This window comes from Penaeus vannamei, chromosome 20 (genome assembly GCF_042767895.1).
Source record: "Penaeus vannamei isolate JL-2024 chromosome 20, ASM4276789v1, whole genome shotgun sequence".
NCBI classification, from domain to species: Eukaryota; Metazoa; Arthropoda; class Malacostraca; order Decapoda; family Penaeidae; genus Penaeus; species Penaeus vannamei.
Genome location: NC_091568.1, coordinates 14208880 through 14235742, shown reverse-complemented (window position 1 = coordinate 14235742; position 26863 = coordinate 14208880). Strand labels below are relative to the sequence as shown.

At 34.1% G+C, this 26863-nt stretch overlaps 1 protein-coding gene across 1 annotated transcript in view; it reads left to right on the top strand.

Moving 5' to 3' along the window:
• The window catches only part of sdk (sidekick cell adhesion molecule), a 134307-nt gene extending 110152 nt beyond the window's left edge, over positions 1–24155 (top strand). Inside the window, exons 10-39 of the mRNA XM_070134514.1 lie at positions 288–415; positions 1027–1095; positions 2434–2553; positions 2904–3059; positions 3272–3501; positions 3648–3843; positions 4355–4540; positions 4873–5051; positions 6203–6461; positions 6653–6844; positions 7024–7220; positions 7333–7542; positions 7656–7910; positions 8231–8462; positions 11110–11238; positions 11355–11525; positions 11843–12023; positions 12201–12416; positions 12698–12923; positions 13338–13532; positions 13731–13895; positions 14065–14434; positions 14618–14736; positions 14868–15027; positions 15827–15847; positions 19846–20003; positions 20141–20303; positions 20909–20935; positions 21647–21936; positions 22071–24155. Of these exons, the coding sequence (XP_069990615.1) occupies positions 288–415; positions 1027–1095; positions 2434–2553; positions 2904–3059; positions 3272–3501; positions 3648–3843; positions 4355–4540; positions 4873–5051; positions 6203–6461; positions 6653–6844; positions 7024–7220; positions 7333–7542; positions 7656–7910; positions 8231–8462; positions 11110–11238; positions 11355–11525; positions 11843–12023; positions 12201–12416; positions 12698–12923; positions 13338–13532; positions 13731–13895; positions 14065–14434; positions 14618–14736; positions 14868–15027; positions 15827–15847; positions 19846–20003; positions 20141–20303; positions 20909–20935; positions 21647–21936; positions 22071–22316 (5446 nt within the window). The 3' untranslated portion in view covers positions 22317–24155. The remainder of the gene's footprint in view (positions 1–287; positions 416–1026; positions 1096–2433; positions 2554–2903; positions 3060–3271; positions 3502–3647; positions 3844–4354; positions 4541–4872; positions 5052–6202; positions 6462–6652; positions 6845–7023; positions 7221–7332; positions 7543–7655; positions 7911–8230; positions 8463–11109; positions 11239–11354; positions 11526–11842; positions 12024–12200; positions 12417–12697; positions 12924–13337; positions 13533–13730; positions 13896–14064; positions 14435–14617; positions 14737–14867; positions 15028–15826; positions 15848–19845; positions 20004–20140; positions 20304–20908; positions 20936–21646; positions 21937–22070) is intronic.
• The last annotated feature ends 2708 nt before the right edge of the window (positions 24156–26863 follow it).

Genomic DNA, 26863 nt, shown 5'->3' with positions numbered 1-26863 from the left:
ATTGACCTGCTGTAGCATCTCACACATTATTTGATGCTCTTAGGATTTTGAAAATCATGCAAGATTCAATGTACATTTGCATATTAAGACCCATATTTTTTAATGATATTTTATATATATCAGATGGTACTTCAGGTGCATATTGATACTTACATTAAATAGTGAACTGATTTTTAAGCATTATGTAGTAGATGTAAAATCAACAAATCTGTGGCATCATAGTAGTTAATAATTTTGCCAGTAAAGTTTTATGTAACATTGCATCATAACTTTGTTTTTTCTTAAAGGTACCGAGTACTTCTCAATGGCTCTTTAGCAATATCATCAGTTCAAGTGAATGACACAGGAATGTTCCAGTGTCTAGCTTCTAATGAGGCTGGGGAGGCTTCAGCATATACATGGCTGAAGGTCAAGAGTAAGTACTTGAATCTTTGTGTACATTCTGGTAAACATAAGCTGTAGTTTTTAAAAAATTAATAAGGATTTTGGTGTTGGGTTAAACATTTATGCAGCATGATTTTGGATATAAACTTGGTTTAGCTTTGAGTTTTTAAAATGCGATGGTACTTGTCATGTCTTATTAAATGGAATATATATTGTTTCACACATAAACTCCTTTCAGTAGGTAGCACCTTCATAAACATAGGGGTTTTGTTTTCAGTGGTAGCTATCAAAATGTATTGCATGCTGGGTTTTTAACTAATATTACTTTTGTTTTCTTTGGTTCATCATTCAGTTTTATGTGAGTATCAAATGACCACACCATGAATTAGCTCCTTATTTATGCACATTTTTTTGTTTGGAAGTAAATTGCACTTTAAGTAGACCCATTATTATTTGTGTAGTAAAAACCTATCTTTTCATTTTCAGTATTAATTTGCTTTTTCTTTTTTTGTTTTGTTTCTTTTTTATGATTATTTATTTTTTCCTAATCTGAAGATAGTATATATGATAAACCTTGAATACAAAGTCAGCTAGTTGGTAGTGTTCCATTCCTGAATGACATTTTCTACGGTTTCCTGGCAGCGTGGTGGGGCGACCTTCCTCCTAAGCGTGTACTCAGGTCCCTAAATGCAAGGGCCATTGCTCGCTATCGTAAGAATTGTACTAACAAGTGCATGCGTCTGTTTCCACAGATGTTCTCCTATCAGCTGTTGCATGTTAGGTGCATGGGTTGGTTTGGGGTATTCTGTGGCTTATGGTTCTTTTGTGTTGAAAAACCTGCATTTGTTGATCTGTTCTGCTTTTTGTGTTGACTAGCCTTCTGCACAAGGAAAATACAAGGAGGCACTGTGTTATTATACTATACATTTGTAACTGTATTAAATGTAGGCAGTTACACACTGTAGTTCTCGTTCACTTGTGGTAAGTTTATATTTAGTTGATTAACTGTAGATTTAAAGAGAATTTTTATAAAAGTTGGGCAATATTGTATATGTTTAGTGAGATAATTGTAAATAGATTGTATATATATATGATGCAGGTAATTAAATATTTTTTAAAAAGTGAATGTCATGTTAACATCACTTGTTAGGATCTGTATGTAGTTTTGTACATCAGTTATTAACAATTTGATTATCATTTCATCAGAGGATAGCTGAAATGTGTTCATTATACATATTTAATCTTAGTATATATAAAAGTCTGTGTCCTATACAACAAGATACATGACTAAGAGTGTCCTGCTAAACTCTGTTTTATATAATTCTCTATATGCTTTCTGTTTCATAGCCACAATAAAGCTTGGTTCCATGTCAATGCTCTTCAGGATTCTTGATTATTTCACCCACTTTGGTGCTGTGTATTCCATGTTATTTTCAGTGTATATATGCTTTTTGTGTCATAACAGGCCTGTTGTTTTCTCATGACTTTCAAGGCTGTTATAAGATGCTGATTTTCTTTATTCTTACCAAATGAAAAATTCCATGAGCATAATTATTTACCATGTAAGTTTCGTTTTTTGGCTGAATATTTACATTACTAATTTTTAGAATGTTTGCGCACATATTTGAATACTGTAGAGAATAATGTTTGTTTCCTTGATTTATAGAATTCATAGGTTTAGTTTAATACATTACTACACTTGTATTAGGTGTATTGCTTGAAGTGATCTAATTATTTGTATTTCATAGAAAGTGTTAAACTAATGGATATGTTAAATTAGTTACTGTTTCGAGTAGTTCCACTTACAATTAATAAGGATAGTTTTTCTTATGCTATTCAGTTCATCAGAATTCATTTACAAAAAGTTACAATTGTTTTTTGAAAATATACATCAGATCTTTCAATCTACAGTATATATCTTTTATCTTATATGAAAATCAGTACTTTCAAAGATTATGCATTATTCATGATGACTACAAGCCAAAGAGGAAATTGATTTAGGTTTCAGTACATAGCATTGTGGTTGCTTATACAAATTTTTATTTTCAGCTTCTGCTCCTGTCATGCTTGTAGAACCTCAAAACATGACAGTCTTAGATGGGCAGGATGCCACAATGACCTGCCGTGCAGGGGGAGCTCCAACGCCAAATATCACCTGGTTCTTTAATGGTAACGTAGAGCGTGTGACTGTTTGTTGATGTCAAATACTTTGCCACTTATTACCAAATGTGATTACTTTGGTGGTTACTTTGGTGTTCAATTTTGTTATTTGTAAACTCTTGTGATGACTGAAATCAGTTGGACAAGTCTCATGGGTTAAAATGAAAAATTAACTTCTATATTAGTGTTTTTCCTTTTTTTTTCTTTTATAGATTGTTCACTTTAAAGTTTAATCATACTGTGTGTATCTAATATGTAGAAGAAAATCAAATTTCAATAAATAAACTAAAGTATATGCATTGCATGCAGAGTAAATATGTAATTATAACTGACCTGCTTTTCATTTTTCTTTTCTTTAGATAATGATGAATTATTTGAAAATGGACACTATGAAATCCTTGCTTCTGGGGATCTTCTTATTGTTGGAGTTTACACATCAGATGAAGGAAAATATACATGTATGCGTGCCAATGAAGCTGGCTCTGTATCAGGGGATGCTTGGCTGTCTATTTTAGGTGAGCCTTAGTTCTTTTCTTGTACAAAGATTATGTATTTCCCTTAAAGAAATATATGTTACAGTATTTTTTTTATTACTATACTTCTACTACTTTGACTGAAGTCCAAAGGAATGCTTTCTCAATTTTATTATTTGTTTAGAGATTCTTTAGAAATGTTTCAGAGCTGTATGATTTCTAATTTCTTTATTATTTTTTCCCTTGATTTTCAGTCAAAACTCACATAATACAACCTCCTGTTGATACCCGAGTCATTCTTGGGCGAGTCGCATCCTTGCAGTGTAAAGTGTCTCATGCTCCTTCAGTGTCAGTTGATATTCACTGGTATCATGAAAAGAATCACATTGACCCAAATGGGACTCCAAGAATCAGCATTCGGCAAGATGGAACGCTGGAGATCCAAGAGGCTCGGGCTGCTGATGTTGGCCAGTATTCTTGCATGGTGAGGTTACTGAGACTAGCTCGTCTTTAGTTTAGCATGTGGCAAAATATATTCTGTATAATCCTGTGTTAACATGTTATGTATATATGAAGGACTTTTTCAAATATATGAGACATTGAATAAGAAAACTGTGTAATTGCTTCTAGGTGCGATCTTCTGGCGGAAATGAAACACGTTCTGCCCGACTGGAAGTGATTGAACTGCCATATGCCCCAACCAGTGTAAAGGCTGAGCGTGCACCACGGATACCAAAGTCTGTAAGAGTGTCCTGGACTCCGACTTTTGATGGAAATAGCCCCATCATAAAGTTTATTATTCAGAAGAGAGAAGTGCCAGTGGAAGGTAGGTCATATATGCTAAAGATAACTATCATTTGTCTTGTATTAGCTGTATACACTGTTTATGTAAATTTTTTTTAATGATTAATTTGCTATGGTTTCAAAATGCATTAGTCTGGGTGTGTGTATATATATATATATATATATATATATATATATATATATATATATATATATATATATATATATATATATATATATATATACATATATATATATGTGTGTGTGTGTGTGTGTATTTGTTTGAAATTGTTTTATATATAATTTGCCAATCGGATTCTAAATGCTTTAATCTGGATTTTTAAGAATGAAGGGAGTTTTGTTTTGCTAAACTTGTTTTACTTGTAAAGAGATATAGAGGAAGTCAATATGATATTTTATATGTATTTATATTAATGTGAACTTTTACAATATAATTATCCAGGCTTTTGTTATTTTCAGATGTAGTTACTTAATATATGCATTTATATGAGCATATTTTATGATATTTTCATGTGTATCTTAATAATTTTCAGGTGTAGTAGATGACTTAGGTCTGAATTGGGTAACAGTTCTGACAAATGTGAGTGCAGCCACAAATGAAGCTATTGTGAGTGATCTACGTCCATCCACGGGATATCAGTTCAGGGTTTCAGCTGTGAACAATGTTGGAGAGGGATCTCCATCTCAACCAAGTATCACAGTCATTTTGCCACAAGAGGGTAAGGGAGATTTTGTTTTTTATGAGTAATGGGGTATTTTGTAATTATAGATTTATTTTATTTACTTAAGTATTTATTTATTTATTTATTTATTTACTCATTTATCAATTTTAGCTGAAGGTTATTTGAAATCCATGCTTTGTTAGATGTGTAGATTGTAGTTTGTATTTTTATCTTATGAGAATGTATTTTTTTCTTCTTATAATGCAGATCATGTCTTATTTAAAAATTGAAAACGGATATGAAAGTATAAGTTTTATGAGGATGCTGATATTGAACATATAATTGGTAAACTAAGCAGACCAGAAAATAACACTCCTTCAATTCTCCAGCTCCCTCTGGCCCGCCTCAAGGACTGGTTGGGTCTCCGAGATCATCCACTGAAATTATGATCCAGTGGGAAGCTCCCATGGAGGAGGAACGGAATGGCATGATCCACGGCTACATGGTGCGCTACAGACTCTGGGGCTACAAGGACTCCCAGTGGTATTACAGGAACATCACAAAAGAGGTAATCTTCACTGACCATGTACTTAGGGATGCTCCTTTTTATTTTGTGTGAGACTTGTGTTGTATTGCAGTGGCTCTTTGCTGGTGAAACTCCACTGTGTCAGTAAAGAATTAACAATTAGAGTTTTATTCTTTTTAATGATCTGTTATGGTTTTTATAAATTTGGTTCATAGAAATATTATGATTCCTATTTGCTTGGCAGACACAAGTTTGATGTGCTTGACCATATGAATTTATTTTTTAAAATTTACCATAACAAATCAGAAATTTTGGTAAGTTTTATATGGTTCATATAAATGCGTTGTTGTTTTTATTTGTATATCCAGAATAAACACGGAATGTTTCAGGAGTGTCATTCTTCTTGATCTTTTGAATATCATTAACCTTGTTTTCTCTGTCTTACTGTCTTTATCATAAAATTGAGACATTCCTTGTTTCTAAGCTTTGAATGTTGAACATACATTAAACCTTTAGAATACTTGCCACTTGAATTTAGAAAAGAAGAAAGAAGATGCCTCTTGATAAGTCTGTAAATGTGAAACTTAGTCACACTTATGTCATGAAGCACTGTACTTACTTACTTACTGCACTTACACAATGCATAATCTTGACTTTTTGATGCCTTGCTCTTCATCTGTGTGTATTATTGGTTTGCTTGCATTTTTTAAAATTTCTGTTTTTCAACTAGACTTATAAGACTGTGCACCGCCTCATTCCGGGCCAGAGTAAGTTCAAGGTATGATGTTTAGGTAGGATGATATATAAGTAGTGAGTTAGATCTAGAAGAAATATAGAGAGATTCTAGATAAATAGAGATAGTCTTAGACATATAGATGTAGAGGTCAGATATTTTAGGTGGGACTGTCAGGTAAAGACTTTTAGTCATCAGAAGTGAATGAATTTTAGAGACAAAGGTATAGTACATAGTTATTTATTTTTTATACATTTGAAATAATTTGGTATTAATGTGGTTGTATTTATATAGCAGATGATAAAATACATATTTGATGATTGTAATCATACTTTATTCAGGCAATTTCATCTTTCTATTCTTCCTAAAAGACTCCCAAACTGGCTGTGCAAATTGTCAGAAATTATTATATACAGCTAAGGTACTAAAGGTTAATATTATACATGTTGAATAATTTCAGACGCAGCACAACTATCTGATTGGAGGCCTCATCATATGGAAAGACTATGAGATCCAAGTGGCTGCGTACAATATCAAAGGAGTTGGAGTCTACTCTCGTGGCATACGTGTGAAAACTAAAGAAGGCGTTCCTGCTGCGCCTCCAAAAGATGTGAAGGTTGAGGCACTTAGCTCGACCACAATTAAAGTTATGTGGAAGCCTCCAGATCCTTGGATGATTAATGGAATTAATCAAGGATATAAGTTGCAAGCATGGAAGGGTATGTGTTAAAGACTGATATTTTTACACTGAAGTCTTGGGGATATGATTGTATATGACATTAATTGTGTGTATATTTATGAACAGTCTCTATATTTAGAAGTATACATCGGAGAATTTATAGTCAAACTAAATCACAGTCTTGATTATGAAGTCTCAGAAATATTGATATCTTATTTCCATTCTTAACAGTCCAACCGGAAGATGGTGTTGAGCCTGATAAGATAACAACAGTGCCGCCCAGTCCGTATCCTGACGCTGTAGAGACTACCCAACTAGTTAATCTTGATAAATACACTGAATACTACATCACTGTCTTGTGCTTCACCCATCCTGGGGATGGCAACAGATCTCAGCCCATAAAAATCAGAACTCTTGAAGATGGTAATGTGTATTTATAGCTTGTTTTTCTCTTTAAGAATGAAACAAGTTAGAATCAATAGGAAAAATATTTTTTTATGAAAATGTTTACTTGGTAATGTTTTTGATTTTCTTATTGTATGTATATATTATCATTATGATAAAAAATCCAGGCAAACTTTTTAACAAGTTTTATTTTTCAGTGCCAGATACAATAGAGAGCTTGAAGTTTGAAGATATCAGTGATCGTTCTGTGCGAGTTCTTTGGTCTGAACCTGAGCAGAGTAATGGCATCTTGAAAGGCTACACATTAACTTATATGGTGAAGGACACACCTAGTACAAAAGTCATTCAGAACTTCACAGCAGATGTCACAACTCACCTGATAACAGATCTGTCTGTAAGTCATTTGAAGTTTTGTTGTGTTGATAAAGTAAATTACTTATGGTGTATCATACAGATTAATTTACCAAAAGAATTCAGTGTAATTGATGGTATTTCCATGATTTCAGGCCACCACTTTTTACACCTTTGAGGTCTATGGATGGACCTCAGTTGGACCTGGAACACCAGTGACTGCAACCATTCAGTCTGGTGTTGAGCCAGTGCTCCCAGATCCACCTAATCGACTGGCTGTTTCCAATATACAGGCATTCTCTGTTGTGCTTCAGTTCACCCCTGGTTTTGATGGCAATGCTTCAATATCCAAGTGGACAGTCCAGGTGAGTTATTTTTATTGGAAATATTTTGAACACTTAAAAGGAAGAGTAGATGATAGAGAATATATATGGCAGAATAGAATGATAGGTTAGTACGTTATTTTATTTATTTCCAGGCTCAGTCATCTCGTAGCAGCACTTGGGAAACAGTCTATGCTGTGTCTGCCCCAGATGCCACTACAATCACAGTGCAGAACCTTATTCCCTACACCAATTACCATTTGAGGCTTATTGCCAATAATGTGGTTGGAGCTTCAGCACCATCTGAACAGTCGCCAGAATTTCAGACTCTGCAGGCAGAACCAGCTCACCCACCATCAAATATGACTGTTCGAGCAATGTCATCCACACAATTGCGAGTACGATGGATTGTAAGTATTGTTTGATTTGTTAATAATATTCTATTACAGAAAAACTTTATATATTTTAGATATGACTGACTTGTTATACTAGAGCCTGTTATTATCCATGGAGGTTTTGTCACATTTATAGTCAATACTTTATTTTTTATTATTATTATTTTTTTGGTATTTACAAGATTTTTGTTAGCATAATTTAGGAAAAATCCACCCTCCAGTTTCAAGTAGTCATAAACTTTTTCATATTTTAGTATTACATGAACTGGAATCTGCATATTGATACGCCAGAAGTGTTCATTAATTGACACTGGTCTTATTTGTTCCCCTAACAGCCTTTACAACAGTTTGAATGGTATGGAGCACCCCAGGGATATCATATCCGCTACAGACCTGTTGGATGTGAATGCAACTTTGCAGAAGACTTTGTGTATGACAACACTGCCAATTCCCATCAATTAGTTGGCTTGCAGGAATACACTTTGTATGAGGTCTCCATGGTGGCCGTCAATGACATTGGTCCCTCCACTCCAACACCTTTGGCTGTTGAAAGAACTAGGGAATCAGGTAAAAGACTGTATTCTTTATGGTTGTCTTCCCCTTAACAGTTAATATCAGTCAGTAATTTACGCTTATCTAAAGCTGAGTATTGAACAATAAACAATAGGTTATTTAGATTGGTTATATGCTTTCTTAGAAGCTTGATTAATGAAATTATACATTTCCTTCTACTTTTGAGTAACAGCTTATGTAAGGAGGCTAAGGTTACTTGGGGGTATGTTATTTTTTATTATTGGCTAGATCATATAAATATAGTAAGCATAGAAGCTACATGTATGGATATTGCACAACTATATCTGGAAAAAAATGTTTTGCATGTACTTTTCATATTATACTCATTTCGAGCCCAACTGGCAAAGAGATTGTTATCTTCAATTTGTTATGGCCATTAGATATACACAGTCCATTGCAGAAAAAGATAAATTTCACTTGGAACAAAGAAATACTGTACAAGCCTGATTGTTCTTTTGTTTCATATATTATAGATTTTAGAAACATGGATGGCTTTATTGTATTTAATTATGGGAAATGTACTGTGTATACCAACCATTTCAATAATTTGAATTGTGTGTTTATGGTAACTTCTTTGAAGTGTTTAATATGGTGGTTTTTGCAGAAGTTTAGCTAATAGATTGCTTAAGAATATAGATAACTATGAATGGACATTACTTTGAGGTTTTGAAATATAGCATTATTATGTACTTTCCTTTGGACAGTTTTTGTTTGCATAATAATTAAGAGAAAAGTCACTAGGCTCTGACTTGTTGTGTAAAAAGCGTTTCTTTTTTCCATTTTTTTATTCTGATAGTTTTCCTTTTGTTGGTTAACCATGTGCTCTCTCTGGCTTGTTTTTAGTCTTTTATTTAATTTGAAAGTTATTCCATACTGAAGTTGGAATGTTCAGCTGATGGTTAAATTCCATTTTCATTTGATTGGAAGCAAAAATATTGGATTTAGATTAGAATAATAAAGAATATGATTAGCAGAGATTACAATTTATGGGACTTTTGAGCTGGAATGAAACAAAAAGTGATATAGAGGAATTGAGACAGAGGAGGACTCTTAACTTAGCATGATCTTCAGACAAACAATACCAGAGTTGGTCCACAATATGCATACCTTTTTCTGTTTGAATTCTCTCTTGAATCTTATTTTCTCTGATGTACCTTTGGACTCACAGTACACTGAGTTATTTTTATTTTCTGTACTCTTTGGATGGCATTCATCTTTTACATGTTTTGAGAATAATGGTTATGAATTTATTTGCAGAACTCAAATATGGATTTACAGGAGCTTTATTTCAGTTCACAGATAGGAGGGGTACAGTATATGACTTTGCAGGAACTGGTCATTGGTCAGAATCAGTTTAGGCATAGTTTCTGTGAATAATATAAAGGGAAAATGTTTGATGAAGAACATGTTTTGTTTCAGTAATGTTAGCAATTGAGAATAAGGAGTTTAGATGGCTTGATATAATCATATATTTACCTATTGAAGGATATGTGAGAAACCAGTAGCTCTAGAGTGTCTGCAAGTATGACATTTTCAATTATCTTGCTGTGGTGCATGAGGTGCATGGGTAAGAGAAGGCATACTTTTCATTCAGATTGGAGCATATATCAACAAACAATAGGAGTTGAATTTTAAATAGCTGAAAAAATGTATGAAATGGAGAGAATGCAGCGATGTTGGTTATTATCCTTGCTTCTATAGTGATGCCTCTATTGTGTCACTACAACATTTATAGAAATTATTAATTGGGTTTGCACTGCTTTGTAGATACACTTATTTGTACATGGATATGTGTTCAATGAATTTTATATATAGTCAGTTTGTATTACAAGGTTTTTCTTATTTTGCTGAAGTAAGTTCATTAGAAAATCTCAACTTTTGTTTATCATGATTCTTATAGTAAGGGTTTTGAGTAATAATCTACTTGGAGAGGAAAGAGGAAACCTCAGTGTATAGAAAGTAGACATGACATTGTTTAAAGGACCTTTATAGATATAATATTAATTATAAGACATTGAATATTTGTGTGAGAATTTGGTGTGATGGTATACAATAAAGAGCAGAGTATTGCTGTTTTGCACTCAGTATATTTAGTCATATATTGGGCTGTAGACATTTGTAATATATCATTTACTATAAGACTGAGGCACAAAATATCTGATGTTGAAATAAAGTAGCCAATGAGATGAGTTTTCATATATCTTGAGTAACTTGAGAACACTGTAGGAATGAATGTTCTTATTAAGTATGATTATATTCTGATACCTCTTTTTGATGTCATTAATGTTTCTGTAACAGTTTTGGTATTATAGTTAGATACTTTAGAAGGTTTAATTGGCTTAAACATTTTCATGAGTTGCCTATTGCTTTTGATAGGCTGTATTAGTGTATACAGATTTATGTATTGTCAGTGAATTGGTCTTTAAGATTGCCAACACATGTTATAGCAGTTTTTGAAGGAAGCAATCCAAGACTTTAAAATTAAGTCATGAAAATGTAACAGAGAAAGAGCAGGAAGAAAAAAAAAATCAAGTTATTCATAAGTCAAATAATTTTATCACACTGTTTTCCATATAATGAACTTAAGATGTGATACACCGTGATAAATGCTATATCATGTGTAATTATTTGTATTTTCCAGTTCCAAGTGCAGGGCCAGATGGTGTCAGTGCCAATGCCACCACATCAACCACCATTGTTGTAAGATGGAAAGAAGTACCAAAAATCCATCAGAATGGCATAATTGAGGGATACAAAGTAGTTTATGTTGGTAAGTTGTGATTTATATCATACGTCTGTGACGTTAACAACAGAGAAAAAGTTGTTTTATAATAATGTTTCATCATATCTATGTAAAGTATTTTATTTTTTCCCTTGCTCTTGCAGGAAAGAATATGAAGCCACAGGAAAAGATTATCCCCAACAATAACACCTTTGCTGCAACCATTACCCAGCTTCGAAAGTATTACCAATATACCATCCAGGTCTTGGCTTACACTAGAAAGGGGGATGGGGCTCTGTCAACTCCTCCCCTGCTTGTCCAAACACATGATGATGGTAAGTGTTCTCTGATTTGATATAGGTGAATATAATGTCTTTTATTTGAAATTGCAGAATATACAGATGCTTTTGCTCATTCTTAGATTTTTACTTTTTGAATGAATTTTGATTTGCAGTGTAGTTGACTTTAGATTCCAGGACTTATTGGTTTAGAGTGCAAATTCCATTTGTCACATTTTGTTTCTCTGGAAGTTATAAAGACTATCTGTGATCATTATATTATATTCTCATATTTTATTTTGTATCACAGAATAAAATACATATGCTGATATCCATGTCTTAAGATTCTGTATTGTGTGTTTTTTCCCCAACAGTTCCTGGACCACCATCAGATATCTCCTTCCCAGATGTGACTTTCACTTCTGCACGAATAATCTGGGATGAACCAAAAGAGCCCAATGGAGAAATTACGGCATATTCTATTGTGTACCACCTTGCAGACAGCACTGATGTGAACAATACTCTGGAGTTTGGTCACACAGAAAGGACATACAAGTAAGTGTTCTTGGTAGTTGTGTTTGGTGTTTTCTCTTATTTTCATGTAGGAGCTACTCTTTATGTGTATTTTTTTTTAACTGAAGAAGAAAAAAAACTTTGCTCCAAAGTGTAGTTGCTTCAGTTAGCCTGTTTTTTGAGAATGGAAAAGCTAATAATTTCCTCCTTTTTTTACAGGGCTATTGGATTAAAACCACAGAGTTATTATATGTTCTTGGTTAGAGCACGCACTCGACTAGGTTTAGGCAGAGCTGTGAGGGCCCCCGTTTACACCACCAACAACAGAGAGTTCCCTGCCCCCCCATCGAAGCCGTCTGTGTCTCATTCCCAGATTACTTCTACATCTATCACTTTCTCGTGGAACCCAGGCAGAGATGGGTTTGCTCCCATCAGGTATATTATTGGAGTATTGAAACTATATTTGTATTTGAAGGCCATAAGGAAGTGTCATAGTTGTGATAAGCTGATGTATTGCATTTTTATTGTTATTGATTTGCATTAATTTCATAATTACCATTTTCAAGATTTTGGTAGTAGTCAAAATTGGAGTTCAAGTAGAGAGATCAATAGATAAAAATCTTAATAAATACACAGCACCATACTTTTATAAATCATTTATTCAATGAAGAATTGTTGTAGGCCTTTCTGTGTTGATGCTGAATTTTTACCCACAGGTATTACACAGTACAATATACAGAAGGAAACAATGGTTGGCAAACCATAGAAGAGAGAATAGATTACTCAGCAACCAGCTACAGTGCCCAGAACTTGAAGCCTTTCACTCCCTACACATTTAGACTCCAAGCAACAAATGACATAGGGCCAAGTGGCTGGAGTGACAGCAGTATAGAGGTCAGGACGCTGCCAGCTGCACCCACAGAACATCCCACTGACATCAAGGTTGGTCTTTGAGCTTTCTTTATACATCTGCTTTTATTTTGTTACTGTTTATATAGAGCTTATATTAGTCATGTTTTTGGCTGTTGTCAGGAGTCTTGCATCTATGCCTGAATGTTTGAACCATAACTGCAATTTAATGGGCTCAAAAGGGTTTTATATTGATAAAATGAGTGCCTGGAATGTCTTGGAAAAAACAGTATAAACTTCCCTAGAGTGGCTGGAGTGGCTCAGAATGAGATGCCTTAGTGGCATTTTAGACATGTGGGAGTATTACACATCCAAATTAAACAAAGCTTTCCTATTTTATTATATATATTGCTGCTACACACATTTGTCCATATGATATATGTGCAACTTTCAGGTTAAAAGGTACATATTATTTAAAATCATGCAATGCAAATGTTTCTTCTTCAGGTCATCCCAATAACAACTAACAGTGTGCGAGTAGAATGGACACCCCTTTTCCCAGACTCCTGGAGTGGTGATGCAAAAACTGGAGGGTACCGGGTCAAATATCGGAAAATATCTGATATACCCACTGCCTTTAATATGCAGCATGAAGAGTTACAGGATACTCTAGCAAGGGAAGTTGTATTACAAGATCTTCAGGTATGTTGAAATTTTTTATGTGTGTAATTAGATTTCTGAAAGTGGACAATATTTTATCAGTAATGTTCCATATTGTTTGTGTCTGCTTTTCCTTTAATTATTAGGATAAGTGATTTGAATAATTCATAAAGTTTTACTTTCAAAGTGTATTGACATTACATGGTCTTGAGTTTACTAAAATGTAACCCCTTTTTGCAGCGTGATATGAATTATGAAGTGTTAGTAGTAGCTTTCAACAGCCAGGGAGAATCTCCACCATCTGCTCCAATCACTGTATATGTTGGGGAAGCTGTTCCTACAGGGAAGCCCAAAAATGTGAATGCTGAACCTGTTACTTCAACAGAAATAAGAGTAACTTGGGAAGTAAGTAGTTGTGTGCTTTGTTTTTTGTATGTTTTTTTATTACTAGGTATACTATTTTCTAATTCATCTTTTTTCTGTAAGTACAAAATTAGGAAACTTATTGTAGTGATATTATAGTAACTTGTAGAAGAAAATAGTCTTAATTTGTAATTCACCATTTTCAAAACAGCCACCAGAGGAACAAGAACAGAATGGTGAGCTTCTTGGATATAAGATATTCTTCCGGAGTGAGAAAGACCCAGAAGGAACAGAAGAAATTGAAGTAGTAGGAGCTGGAACCACTAGCTATGAACTCCTGTACTTGGACATGTACACGAGATACATCATCACCATCCTCTGCTTCAACCCAGCTGGTGATGGACCAAAGTCAGACCCAGTTTATGTGAGGACACTGCAGGATCTACCTGGTCCCGTTGCCAACCTCAGTTTCACAGACATAACCATGAATAGCCTGAAAGTGGTTTGGGATTCCCCAGCAAGACCTAATGGGGAGATTGTGGGATACCTTGTTACTTATGTGACAGCCAGACCAGATGAGAGTGAGTTATTCAGCATCCTTTTTAGTGTATTGTTTTTACAATATTCAGAATTTATTTTGTAGCCAGTGCATTTATTTTTAAAAACCTTTTTGCTTTTAAAACAATAATAAAAAAAAAGTTGCATTTTAAAGAAGCATCATATTAGCTAGTTCCGTGGATCTTTAACCCTTCCTCTTTCTCCAGACTTCAGTAAACAAGTGAAACAGAAGGTTGGAACTCCATATTTACTGGTTACATCACTGGAAGAAGAGGTCACCTATGAATTCAATGTCAAAGCACAAACTATAGATTATGGGCCAGAGGTAAGCTATATGGATAGGGCATTCATGTTTTACACAATCAAAAAAGTTGTTTTGTACAGGTGTGGATAAGAACGCAAGCAGAAAAATATTCTCATTAGATATTAATGTACATCAAATGAACCTTCCTCCAGGTAAAGGCCAATGTGACTACTGGACCCCAGCCAGGATCACCAGCCAGGCCAAAGGACCTTACACTTACCAAGACTGTATCAAGTGTGACACTTCACTGGCGCAACAGTCATTCAGGGAAGGGCTCCATTCTTGGCTATTACATCGAAGCAAAAAAAATAGGTATGAATACATTGTACAGTAGCATTTGAAAGATAGTGAACTTTGTTAGATAGATGTCCACTGCATTTTGAGAATACACGTTTGCATATTCAGTTTTGAGATTTTTTTCTTATAGTGATATACTTTAATTTCCATGAATATCTACTCTGCTTAGATAGTATTTCACAAGCATGTTTGAATATTGTTTATGCCTTACATAATTTGCACCTTTTCTTCCTTTTAGCAGAGCCATCTGATTTATGCAAATTTATTTAATTTTATCATGTGTATGATATGTAAAAGTATGCATTAGACTTACAAAGTTAGATTTTTTCTTTGTAAAGAATCACCCTCTTCAGCTGAAATAGTTCTCCCACTGTAAGAAAATAGCATCATCATATGCTGTTGAATAACCTCTTTTGCATGTTAGTTAAATACTCATGAAACTAATAGTAATGAAATGGAATGTATGTAGCTATCCCCTTGTCTTCATAGAATCAAATGAATGTTGTAAATTTCACTTCCTGTAACAGTATCTCTCAGTTCCTAGTTCAAAGACATTCCAGATTTTTGTGTAGAAACTTGTACTAACGTATTTTTTTATATATTACATTGTCCTTTGACTTTTAAAAGAATTCACTTTGAATTTCTGTCCCTATGATAATGAATAAAAACATTGGCTGAAGAATGCTGTGGTCATAAAAGCACAACATTAAAGCACTTCACAGTAGTTAGTTTTATCTTGGCTGTATATGGTGGTGGTGTTTCTAAGTGTCTCTTCTCTTTTGTATATTTACTCTCCTCGCCTGCCCGACTTCAGCCGGCTTAGAATGGCAGATGTGTAAGTATAGGTGGTGGTTATGGCTATATTCGCTTGCTTGATTGTCCTCTAACCCTTGTAGCATTGGATATGTGCTTAGCTGAGTAATGTTTGCTAATGTGTTGTCTTCTAATTGATGAAAAAGATGTTGATAAGCTTTGGGAATAACCTATTTGTCTGCAGTTTAGGTTTAAGATTATGGTTAAGTATTCAAATTTATATTGATCTGAGTGTTTAGAAAGATTCAGACAAATTACATAATCTTTTTGGAATAAAGCTGTGAGGTTAGAAGAATATGTTGATTAATTTGTAGATCTAATCCCTAGTCTTGGTATGGCGTTGTTTCCATAGATTTGAATAGTTTCCATATAGTCTTCTTTTCTCTTTGTCCATACACAATTTATTCACTGCTGAACATTGCCCTTATACTGTAACATTTATTTAGGCAGTTTAGAAAGCTTCCATTCTTGAAACCTTCAATATAATACCCATCAGATGACTCTGTTTATATATTTATTTTTTTCTGTCATTTATAGAATATCTTACTTGATTTGTTTTCTGTAGCTTTTCAGTTTGAAAGACATATAATATATATCTTTTTTCCTTATGAACCTCATAGATTGTGATAATGTCTAATTTTAAGAGGACATGATCTGGAATTTGAAGAAGATGACTTGAGAACTGTATTCTTGTTTATAACAAAATATTGTTAATTTATTAATGATGTTGACATAGGTGGGTGGCTCCACAAGTGCTTAACCACCAAGGAGTCAGTGCTTACTAGTCCTAAAAATCTCACTTTTACCCTTTTCCTTGATTCTCTGAAAGAATCTTTGATTTTTCTTATTGCTGTTGGTATTTTATGAAATTTATGACAATCATAGTACTGATAATGATAATAATGATATTAATAGCATTATTAAAAAAATGTTCTTAAAAATTCAAGAAATAAGGCCAGCTAAAGGACTCTTAGGTGGCTAGGCACTTGTGGAGCCATCTGTGCTAAAAAAAAAAAGAAAAAAAAAAAGTACATATACCCATGCCAAAGCGTTAAAATGTTTTGCTTGTTTTTGAAGTGGGCATCTTGTATGATTGAGAAAATTATGTGTACATGTGTTTATGGACACACACACACACACGCACACGCACACGCACACGCACACGCACACGCACACGCACACGCACACGCACACGCACACGCACACGCACACGCACACACACACACACACACACACACACACACACACACACACACACACACACACACACACACACACACACCACACACATACACACACACACCATGCACACACACACCATGCACACACACACAAACACACCACACCACACCACACACACAAACACACCACACCACACCACACACACAAACACACCACACACACACAAACACACACAAACACACACACACAAACACACCACACACACACACACAAACACACCACACACACACAAACACAAACACACCACACACACACAAACACACCACACACACACAAACACAGCACACACACACACAAACACACCACACACACACACACACACCACACACACACAAACACACCACACACACACAAACACACTACACACACACAAACACACTACACACACACCACACACACACACGCACACAAACACACCACTCAAACAAACACACCACACACACACAAACACAAACACAAACACAAACACACCACACACACACACACCACACACACACACACCACACACACACACACACACACCACACACACACAAACACACCACACACACACAAACACACCACACACACACCGCACACAAACACACCACACACACACCGCACACAAACACAAACACACCGCACACAAACACACCACACACACACACACAAACACACCACACACACACACAAACACACCACACACACGCACACCACACACACGCACACACAAACACATGTATACAAATACGTGCACACACACGCACACACACACACACACGTGAACACACACGCGCACACACACGCGCGCGCACACACACACACACACACACACACACACACACACACACACACACACACACACACACACACACACACACACACACACACACACACACACACACACACACACACACACACACACACATGCGCGCACCCACGTACACACACACACACAAACACACACATTTATGCACATACATTAACAGAGCATATACATGTAAAATTTAATTTTTGTTTGTATTGTTTTATTAAGTACATGCTCCCGGGGATGGCATGTGCGTAGATGCCATGCCCACTGCGTGTTTAATTTAGTTGTTTTTACATATAGATGGTTCCACTAATATTAAGTCACCAATGAGTCAATTATGAGAACTACCTGTCTTGCCTGTTAACCCTTTTCCTTGATTTTTGATAATATATTCTGGTATTTTATACTGTTGTTGGTAATGTCAATAACAGTATAGTAATTATAATGTTTATAACAAAAATAAGTGTCAGTATTGACAAAATTAGTAAAAATGTTTTTTTCTGCTATTTCAAGGAAAGATGAGGTCACAAGATGGACTTACTGACTTCTTTGTGACTAAGCACTGGCAGAGCCATCTATGTGCAGAAACATTTAACAAAACAATATTAAAGTGAATGCAACATTTTCCTGTCGGCAATGGGTTAATTGATACATGTAGGGTAAAAATTTGGTTATAAGGAATACTCCTCCACGACAAATTTGTTAGAATAATTAGTATGAACTATCACAATAATTATTTTAAGTTAGAGGATGATGAGAAAAGTTATATTACAAAATATGTATGACTAACACAAAATATTTATTAAGTTGGAATCAGCAATATGTTCTAGAAACTTAGTTCTTTACTAACTTTAAGGTAACAAAATTTGAGAACATAACTTTGATATTTCTCTTTGCATGCTGTTGCTTTTTTTTTTTTGAAAGTACTAACACTTACATTTTAGATCAAAACTGTATGTTACAGTTTATGAATTAGAAAAATATAGGGCATAAACAGAAACACAGGTAGATCAGTGGTCATATATTTTGATGAGAATAACTATCTTCTAGATTTGTTGAAAAAAAAGAAAATATATATATATATATACATATATATATGAAGAAATATTCAAGAAATGCAAAAATACGAAACAGTTCTATCAAATGAGAGGATTCAAAATATGGTATTGCAAAAATGAGTGACTTAAATATTGATGATGATTTGATTATTCTTGTTTGATGCTCTTCTGTGTATAAATAAAATATTCTGTGGTTGGCATCTGGCAACATAGTCTTGATCCACTGATTAACTTTGTTAAAATATCAGTTATTAATGATATATACTTATACATACAAATACTTCATTGTGATCAGTGTTCTTTGTACCAACGCAGCTTTAGTTTATTTTAATTTAAAAAAATCTTCAAGCATCCGTCAATCTTTTGATACTTTTATCTGACAAAAAATTGTTTCTCTGACTGTGAAGCTTGCTGTGACATGATGTTGCCCCGAATCTAGTGTTTTTGTAAAGTATTGTGTTCCATTGTGCAAGGTTGGATTGCTTTGACACTAAACAGTTTTGCTTTGGAGTTGATGCCTTAACATTCCTATTTCAATCAATTTGAATTCTGAATCTGAAATTGAATAGAAAATTTATTAAGATTCAGTCATCAAACTAGATTCCTCACATTGATATTATTTGATATTAGGTTAGGAAAGGTAGTAAGTTAGTAAAATCAAAAAGAAAAAAAATCATGGTCTTGAAGATTTCTTGTTTAGGATCTATATAATGCATCATCTTCCATCATTCTTTGTTGGTGGAAAGATGCTTTCATAGTATAAGTAGATGATCTTTTGAACTTCCGAACTTTCAGTTGATGATATCTTCAAAAATAATATTCAAATTGTTTTTTTGGAAGATGTAATCTAAAATCTAATTAAAAAGTTTAATTGACCTGAGAAAGAAACCTTAGTAAGTCATTATTCATAGATCTTTGTATTTGTCAACAGACTCTGACAAATGGTCAGTTCTAATGAAAACGGAGACAGGTGAGGTTGAAGAATACACCGTTTCCTATCAGAACTTGCTGCCATCCACTCAGTATGAGTTCCGACTCATAGCATACAACAAGTATGGAATTTCATATCCAGCTGTTGCTAATGAGAAGGTAAGTTCTGGATTTTTTTTCTATTCATAAAGGATAGATAAGAAATATAGTATAATGGGTATTGAATATTTTAGGTAATTAGCTTTTTAGAATATCCTTTAGAAAATATAAAAAAAATTATTCTTTCTCATTGACAGATTGTGACACCATCAAAACGCTTTTTGGAGTATGGATACTTGCAGCAGCGACCCTTCTACCATCAAACATGGTTTATGGTTACACTGGCTGCAATCTCTGTGGTCTTGATCATCATTGTAATTGCAGCACTCTGTGTTAAAAGTAAAACGTACAAATACAAACGTAAGTACTCACAACCATAGCATTTTTTAATGAGAATTATCATACACATCATTATGGAGCTATTTTAGATTTCTGTAGATGTTGTATGATTATGTTCAGATGTTGTTTCTCTTTGAGGTGAGGTCTCAACTTCTTAAAGTACCATGTAGATACCGTGACTGATGCTTCATAATGATAGGTCTGGTTAGAATTCTCTGACTTGCGACTCCTTTTACTTCACTCTTCCACTTGTGTGTCGGTGAGGGCAGAAGCTTTGATGTAGAGTAATGCCATACCTCCTATGCAGCTTCCATAGTTTAATCTATTATATGCTTGTAGTTATCTCTTTTTACTTCTGTTTATTTTGTACAGAAGTTGCATGAATATTTAAATGTTAAATGTTATCTTCCTCTAGGGTAAGAAATAGTCACTTTTCTGTTCTTTAATAACCAAACTTTCACCTTTTATGTTAGTAGTAAGTTTTACCTAATAATTTTAAGCTACTTCTTATGTCTAGATTTTTATTATTTTACACTTTTCACATTACTGATCACAGATCACTGTGGTGAAAACATTTACTCTGTTATTTTTTGCATGAATATTAAAGCACACTGTCTTATTCCCAGGTATTGTAGAGGAATTGTTGTCAGCACGTAAGTTTTTAACTACCACAGTTCAGTGTTAAAGCACATTCTGCCACGCATGCTGCATGACTGTTGCAGGCAGCAGCTGTAACCAAGTGTTGCACACCTACACTTCTTGTTTCAGAGTACTTCTTGTCACACATATCGTTGATTCCCATGTTCACCTCCTCCCTTCTCCCATCTCTCCCCCCAACCCTTCCCTTTCCCCTTTCCTGTACTTGGAGAAAAAAGGTCATATTTTCCTGATCTTGAAATTTACAGCAATTTATATATGTGATTGGATTGTATTGAATGTCACACTGATCTTCTGTTTTCAAACATTGGGGGGTTCTTGTATGCAGCTTTTTGCTTTTTGATGTAATGCCTTTGTTATCTGTCTTTTCTCATGTGACTTGCAGGTTGAATATAAAGACACAGATATTAGTTATTCTGTTAAATTATCAATGAATATGATGTACTGATGAAGCTAAGTTGTTTAAATTGCTTGAAAGATATTTTTTAGTTACAAAGAGAGAGTTCATGCAAAATATATCTTGTTTGAAGCTGTTGGCCAGTATTGCCATGTTGTTCTATCATGCAGTTGTAATGTAACAGCAATGCAGTTGACTTGTAGATTGTTGTATTTTGTATTTGCAATATTTAATGTACATACTGTACATTATGAGATACTCTGAAGATATTTATTCATTTGAAAACTAATTATGATTTTTTGTATGGTAGAAGAAGCAGCCAACAAGACAATGGAGGAATCTCTAAATACAGATGAGACTGCCTTCTCCACTTTTGAGATGAGGCAGTCTCGGCGTGGTACCATGAGCAAAAGAAGCACACTGGGTCGCAGGTCCGTTGTTGGAGCCACTGCTGTTGTCAATGCCAAGTCTCCACCACGTCCAGCTCCTGCCTCTGTCACGTACTCAGATGATGATACAGTGAAAGGATATGATGAGAATCCAGATGATTCCAGTGAATTAACAGAAAAACCGACAGATTTGTCTTCTACTGCATCTGAGGTAACTTTTTTCTTCCTGCTTTTTAATTTCCTGAATTTGCTTTACCTAACCAGAATATTGAAGAAAATAAATTACCATTTTATATATGTTTATAAAATGCCAAAATTTAATGAAAATCTGTCTTGATATTGCAGCAAGAGTCAGAAAGTGAGAATGAGAGTCACCATTCAGAGCCACACTCCTTTGTCAACCACTATGCCAATGTGAATGACACTTTGCGCCAGTCATGGAGAAGACAGAAACCTGTGCGCAATTACTCAAGTTACACAGACTCAGAGGCAGAGGGCAGTGCAGTGATGAGTCTCAATGGAGGCCAGATCATAATGAACAACATGGCGGGCTCTAGAGCTCCCTTGCCTGGCTTCTCTTCTTTTGTATAGTCAAAGCACTATCTAGATACTTTTCAAATAATCTGTAATTAGACAGAAAAAAGACAGTATCAATTTTAAGTCCAGTATAAATGTGATAAGAAGCGTATGGCTCCCCAGACGGATCAAACTCCACAAAGCTGGCTCAGGTGACCCTAATGGAAAGGTCGCTGCCTGTGAGTCTCCCTAATGTTTACTTGTCAGATGGACACTGGTCCCCATTGTCTGTGATATGTATAGCATTATTGTAAATATTAGGCTAGTTTTCATCCTCATGAATTGTGGAAATCACAATTATGGTGACTGAAGGATCTATGGAAAACAATAATCCTTCTGCACATTTTGTTGTTTCACATGCAAAATCGTTTTTAAAACTCGTTTCCCTAAGAAGATAATATTTGTTATGACTGATTTGGTGCCGAAATAATTGTAAGCGAAGTTGCGATGCAGGATTGGAAATTTATGCGTAATGCAACTGCTTCCTCTTTGGATCGTAATTAGATTTTTCTCTCAGTTCACAAGTAGATCACTGATACATAGTTCATCTAGTTCATCATGTGCCAAGTAGGGTAGAAAAATCTCTTCTTTAACTGTATGATTTGTAATTTATGAAAATGAAGTGTGAAGACATTAAGCTTTTACAACTATTTATTTCTTAAAGCGGTTTTGCATTAAGATATGATGTGAAATGATGCACCAGGTTCATTTTCTTTTGTAACTGATTATATTTTTATGCCAAAGCTTGGAGCATTCAGTAATCTAGTGATGTATACATGCAATTGAACAGTATTCTTATGCATTTAATGTAACCAATGTTTTTCATATTTTCCATTTAGCTGGTATCTGCATTATTCACTTTTAATACAGTGACACATATTTATTAATATTTTATCTGTAACTAGTGCATAATTAAATCTTGTAGCTGGATCTGAGTAAAACACAACAGTTCAAAATACCAATTTCCCTGTAATTTGGAGAGAAAGAATGAGCTTGATATTTAAGCTGTATCCAGAACAAATGTTGTGGACTGAATACTTAGTGCATAATTTGGTCTCAAAGTGAGTGCGTCAGATTCAAGTGTAAATGAAAAATGATGTAATTTGGGGAAACCGTATCTACAGCTGGTGTTAATGAGTTTGGTATGAATCTTCTTTTTTTTGTAAACTACAATGTTGTATTTACATGGTTCTGCAGTGAGAAGTAGGAATGGATACCATCCACTGTATTTTCTTTGCTGTATGAAAACTTATTTTTAAGAAATTTTATTGAGGCAAGCTTACAAAATGAGGTTTTGGTGTCATGTAATGCTCAAATATTTCAGTAATTTTCCTTTTTATATATTTTGTATAGAAATGCTCCAAAAAAGATATACATATTCTTGCACAAAACTTCAGTGCACAATTCAGTCCAAAAAACGCTGCTCTTTATTAATCTCACCAATTGATATTTCCAGTGTTGTTGTCAACTTGTGTTTTTGTTATAATCCTGTGCTGAAAAATAGTTATTTTTGTTGCTGATTTTTCAGGAATTTTACGTGAAAGTTCTCCATGGTTTTAACATTAATTTTTATGTCACATACTTATGTTCATGAAATCAAGGAAGAGAATATATAGATATTGGTATTTTTAAAGAAAAACATAGTCCCTTTGTACAGTACAAGGACATGAAAGTAAGGATTTGTCTACTGTGTTGCCAAGCACATTGTACTTACAGTAAACAATATGTTCCATGCATTTTGTCAGAATAAGGGTGTGAAGTTGTCTGAAAATGTCCTGTCACAATTTGTGTTTTCCAGTACAATGCATTTTGTAAATATTCATATTGTGAATTTCATAATAAATTTTATGAGTACTTGTTTATTTTTTCAGCATCCATTTTAGGAAAGAAAAAAAGAAAAGAAAAATATAGCTGATATATTAATATATCTCTTAACATTTAGAACTACTTTTACAGGATATATACCATTATACATTTCATAATCATTCAATTAATGATTTTATATATCATATATATGATATACAAATACATATAAATAAATTAATTACATGTATTATTATATTACACTCACTCTCACAAATTCCTTCAAAATACACATTATGTATGAACAGACAAGGTTTATACAAAATCCAGTGACATATTCAAATATACCTTTCTTCTAACTGCAACAGCAACTGGTCTCCAACGAGAATAATTAAAGGATCAAGTAGAAAATCAAGATTCCACCGACTTGCCTGATAAGTGGTCTGGTGAAATCTGGAAGAGATTACCATGTTATTGGATGTCCAACCCCCATGAAGAACAGTCCAATACCATAAAAAAAGTGTAAGAGAAAGAGAGAGAATGCTAGTTTACCCATCAGTCCAAAGATGGGACTAACAAGGTAATTCTTATGTTGATATATTTAAAGTGAGAGAGAAAAATTCCTATCTGCTATCATACCAAAATATAGCTTTAAGACTAAAGTTAGACATTATGGATTCTTTCTGAAGATATAGAAAAGATTCATCATAATTATAAACAATAGGATGGAGATTAGCACTTGTTTTAATGTCATCAGGAGTTAAATTACTTCTTCAATGTATCAGTCATATAAATGGCGCACTCAGAAAATTAGTAACCACGGGCTTAATTTTGCTATAGCACCCTAATAACCATATATTCATTTGATTTTGCAGAACTTGATTTACTTGGATGAAATGGTAACTAAGTGAACATCAATAATATCTACAGATGTCATAAATATGGAAAATTACAATAAACAACAGATGTAATGGTTAAAAAAAATATATCTGAATTGCAGGAATCAATTCTAAATGCTGAAGGAAGCTATTTTCTCCTAAAAATACATAAAGAGCCACCAACTTATCATGATATAATAATGTAGATATTAACCATAGTAACCTGAGTAATAATTGGCTATTTATAAGAGTATACTATAAAGCTTAATACTAATTCAGTTCCTTTTTTTAGACATGGTAAAAATAATGATAAAAAAGCAATATGCTTTGTAAGTAAAATTACCCAGTATTTAATCTTACAACTGTATTCTAAAGATAAAAGTACGCCCTCAATTCTTGAACACAGTGTGAAGCCACACCTCTCTTCTGTATTTAAGAAGCTGATTGGTTCATATACAATATTTACATTTCACTTTCCATCTATCCACCAAAATGTGTGCACCTAGTGTATAATCAGCCCTGTTCATCTTTATATTAAAGTCAAAACTGTGAAATTAAACAGTACTAACATTTCATAGATGATAAGATTTTTTCTTATTAGCTTTAAGAAATTCTGTTTGAAATCACGGATTGCACTGTTCCAATTTTGCTGATTCATCACTTTTTTATTTCTTGGCAAATGTAAACTAAATAGAAATAAACAAGAACAAACACAAGACACAGTAGACTTATCCTATATCATCATTTAATTGATAAAACTCAACAAAAAAAAATGTGTTGAGGGAGGATAAAAAGCTTTCGAGAAATGTGACCGGCACTGTCAGTTATTTTGACATTGCCAGATTCTACACTGCACACAAAAACAAAAATTGCTGACATTTATCAAATATTTTTATCAACAACAATGAAAAAAAGTCCTGAAAATGCCCAAGTTTTATTATAAACACTGATTTTCATCACTAGTTCTTCCTTTTGGCATTCTACAAACAGTTTAACTGATGTTTTACAAATCAAATGATATGGGACATACATGACTTAAGCAAACTATAGATACTACCTATAGTAGTTTGTTTTCATTGATTTTACTTGGCTGATAACAATATGCTACAAACTTTAAAGTATATTTTGTCTGATGCTACTGTAAGGAACTGAACAAATATAGTTATAAACTGAAATAAATAAACATAAATGGTGTCAAATAATTATAATGTCAACTGATACTTTTCATCGGCATACCTCAGTTTGGGCTTGTTTACTGGTTCAACTTTGGAGCACGTTTCGTGCAAGGCACCAAAACTGTCCCTCAAACTGACCGTGCTGACACAATTACTATGTTACATTTATGGTTTATGTAGATTTTGGAGCAACCTATCCTGACGTAAGGGAGCTAAAACGAGTGTGGGTCTGTCCTTGCTACTCAAAATGCACATTTGCACAAGTATGATAGAGAACTTGTAGACATTATAACAAGTATATAAAAAACAGGGTGCAAGAGCACATACCCAACACTAATATTCTGTAATATAATTGACTTGGAAGCATAACCACACTGCATGTATACTCAAACAAATAATATACTGTCTACAAATGTTAATGTAAGGCCACACCAATTTTGTTTGTTACTTCTCGTTTTTTTTAAGAAAAAATGGAGCAATAGGAAAAAAGTCTGGGGTGAAGACATAGGGCTTAGTGAACATAAAGAATAACAGGATTATTAAAGTTTTCAGCTTTTCATGGCACGTTTTATGTAATGAATCCTGTCCTTTGATCTATTACTGCAATCCCAACCTGTTGAAGGGTGTGGTCATTCCGCTCTAGAAGGGGAAGGGGGAACGATGGGACTGCAGCAATCAACGAGGCATTACACTGCTCAGTATACCA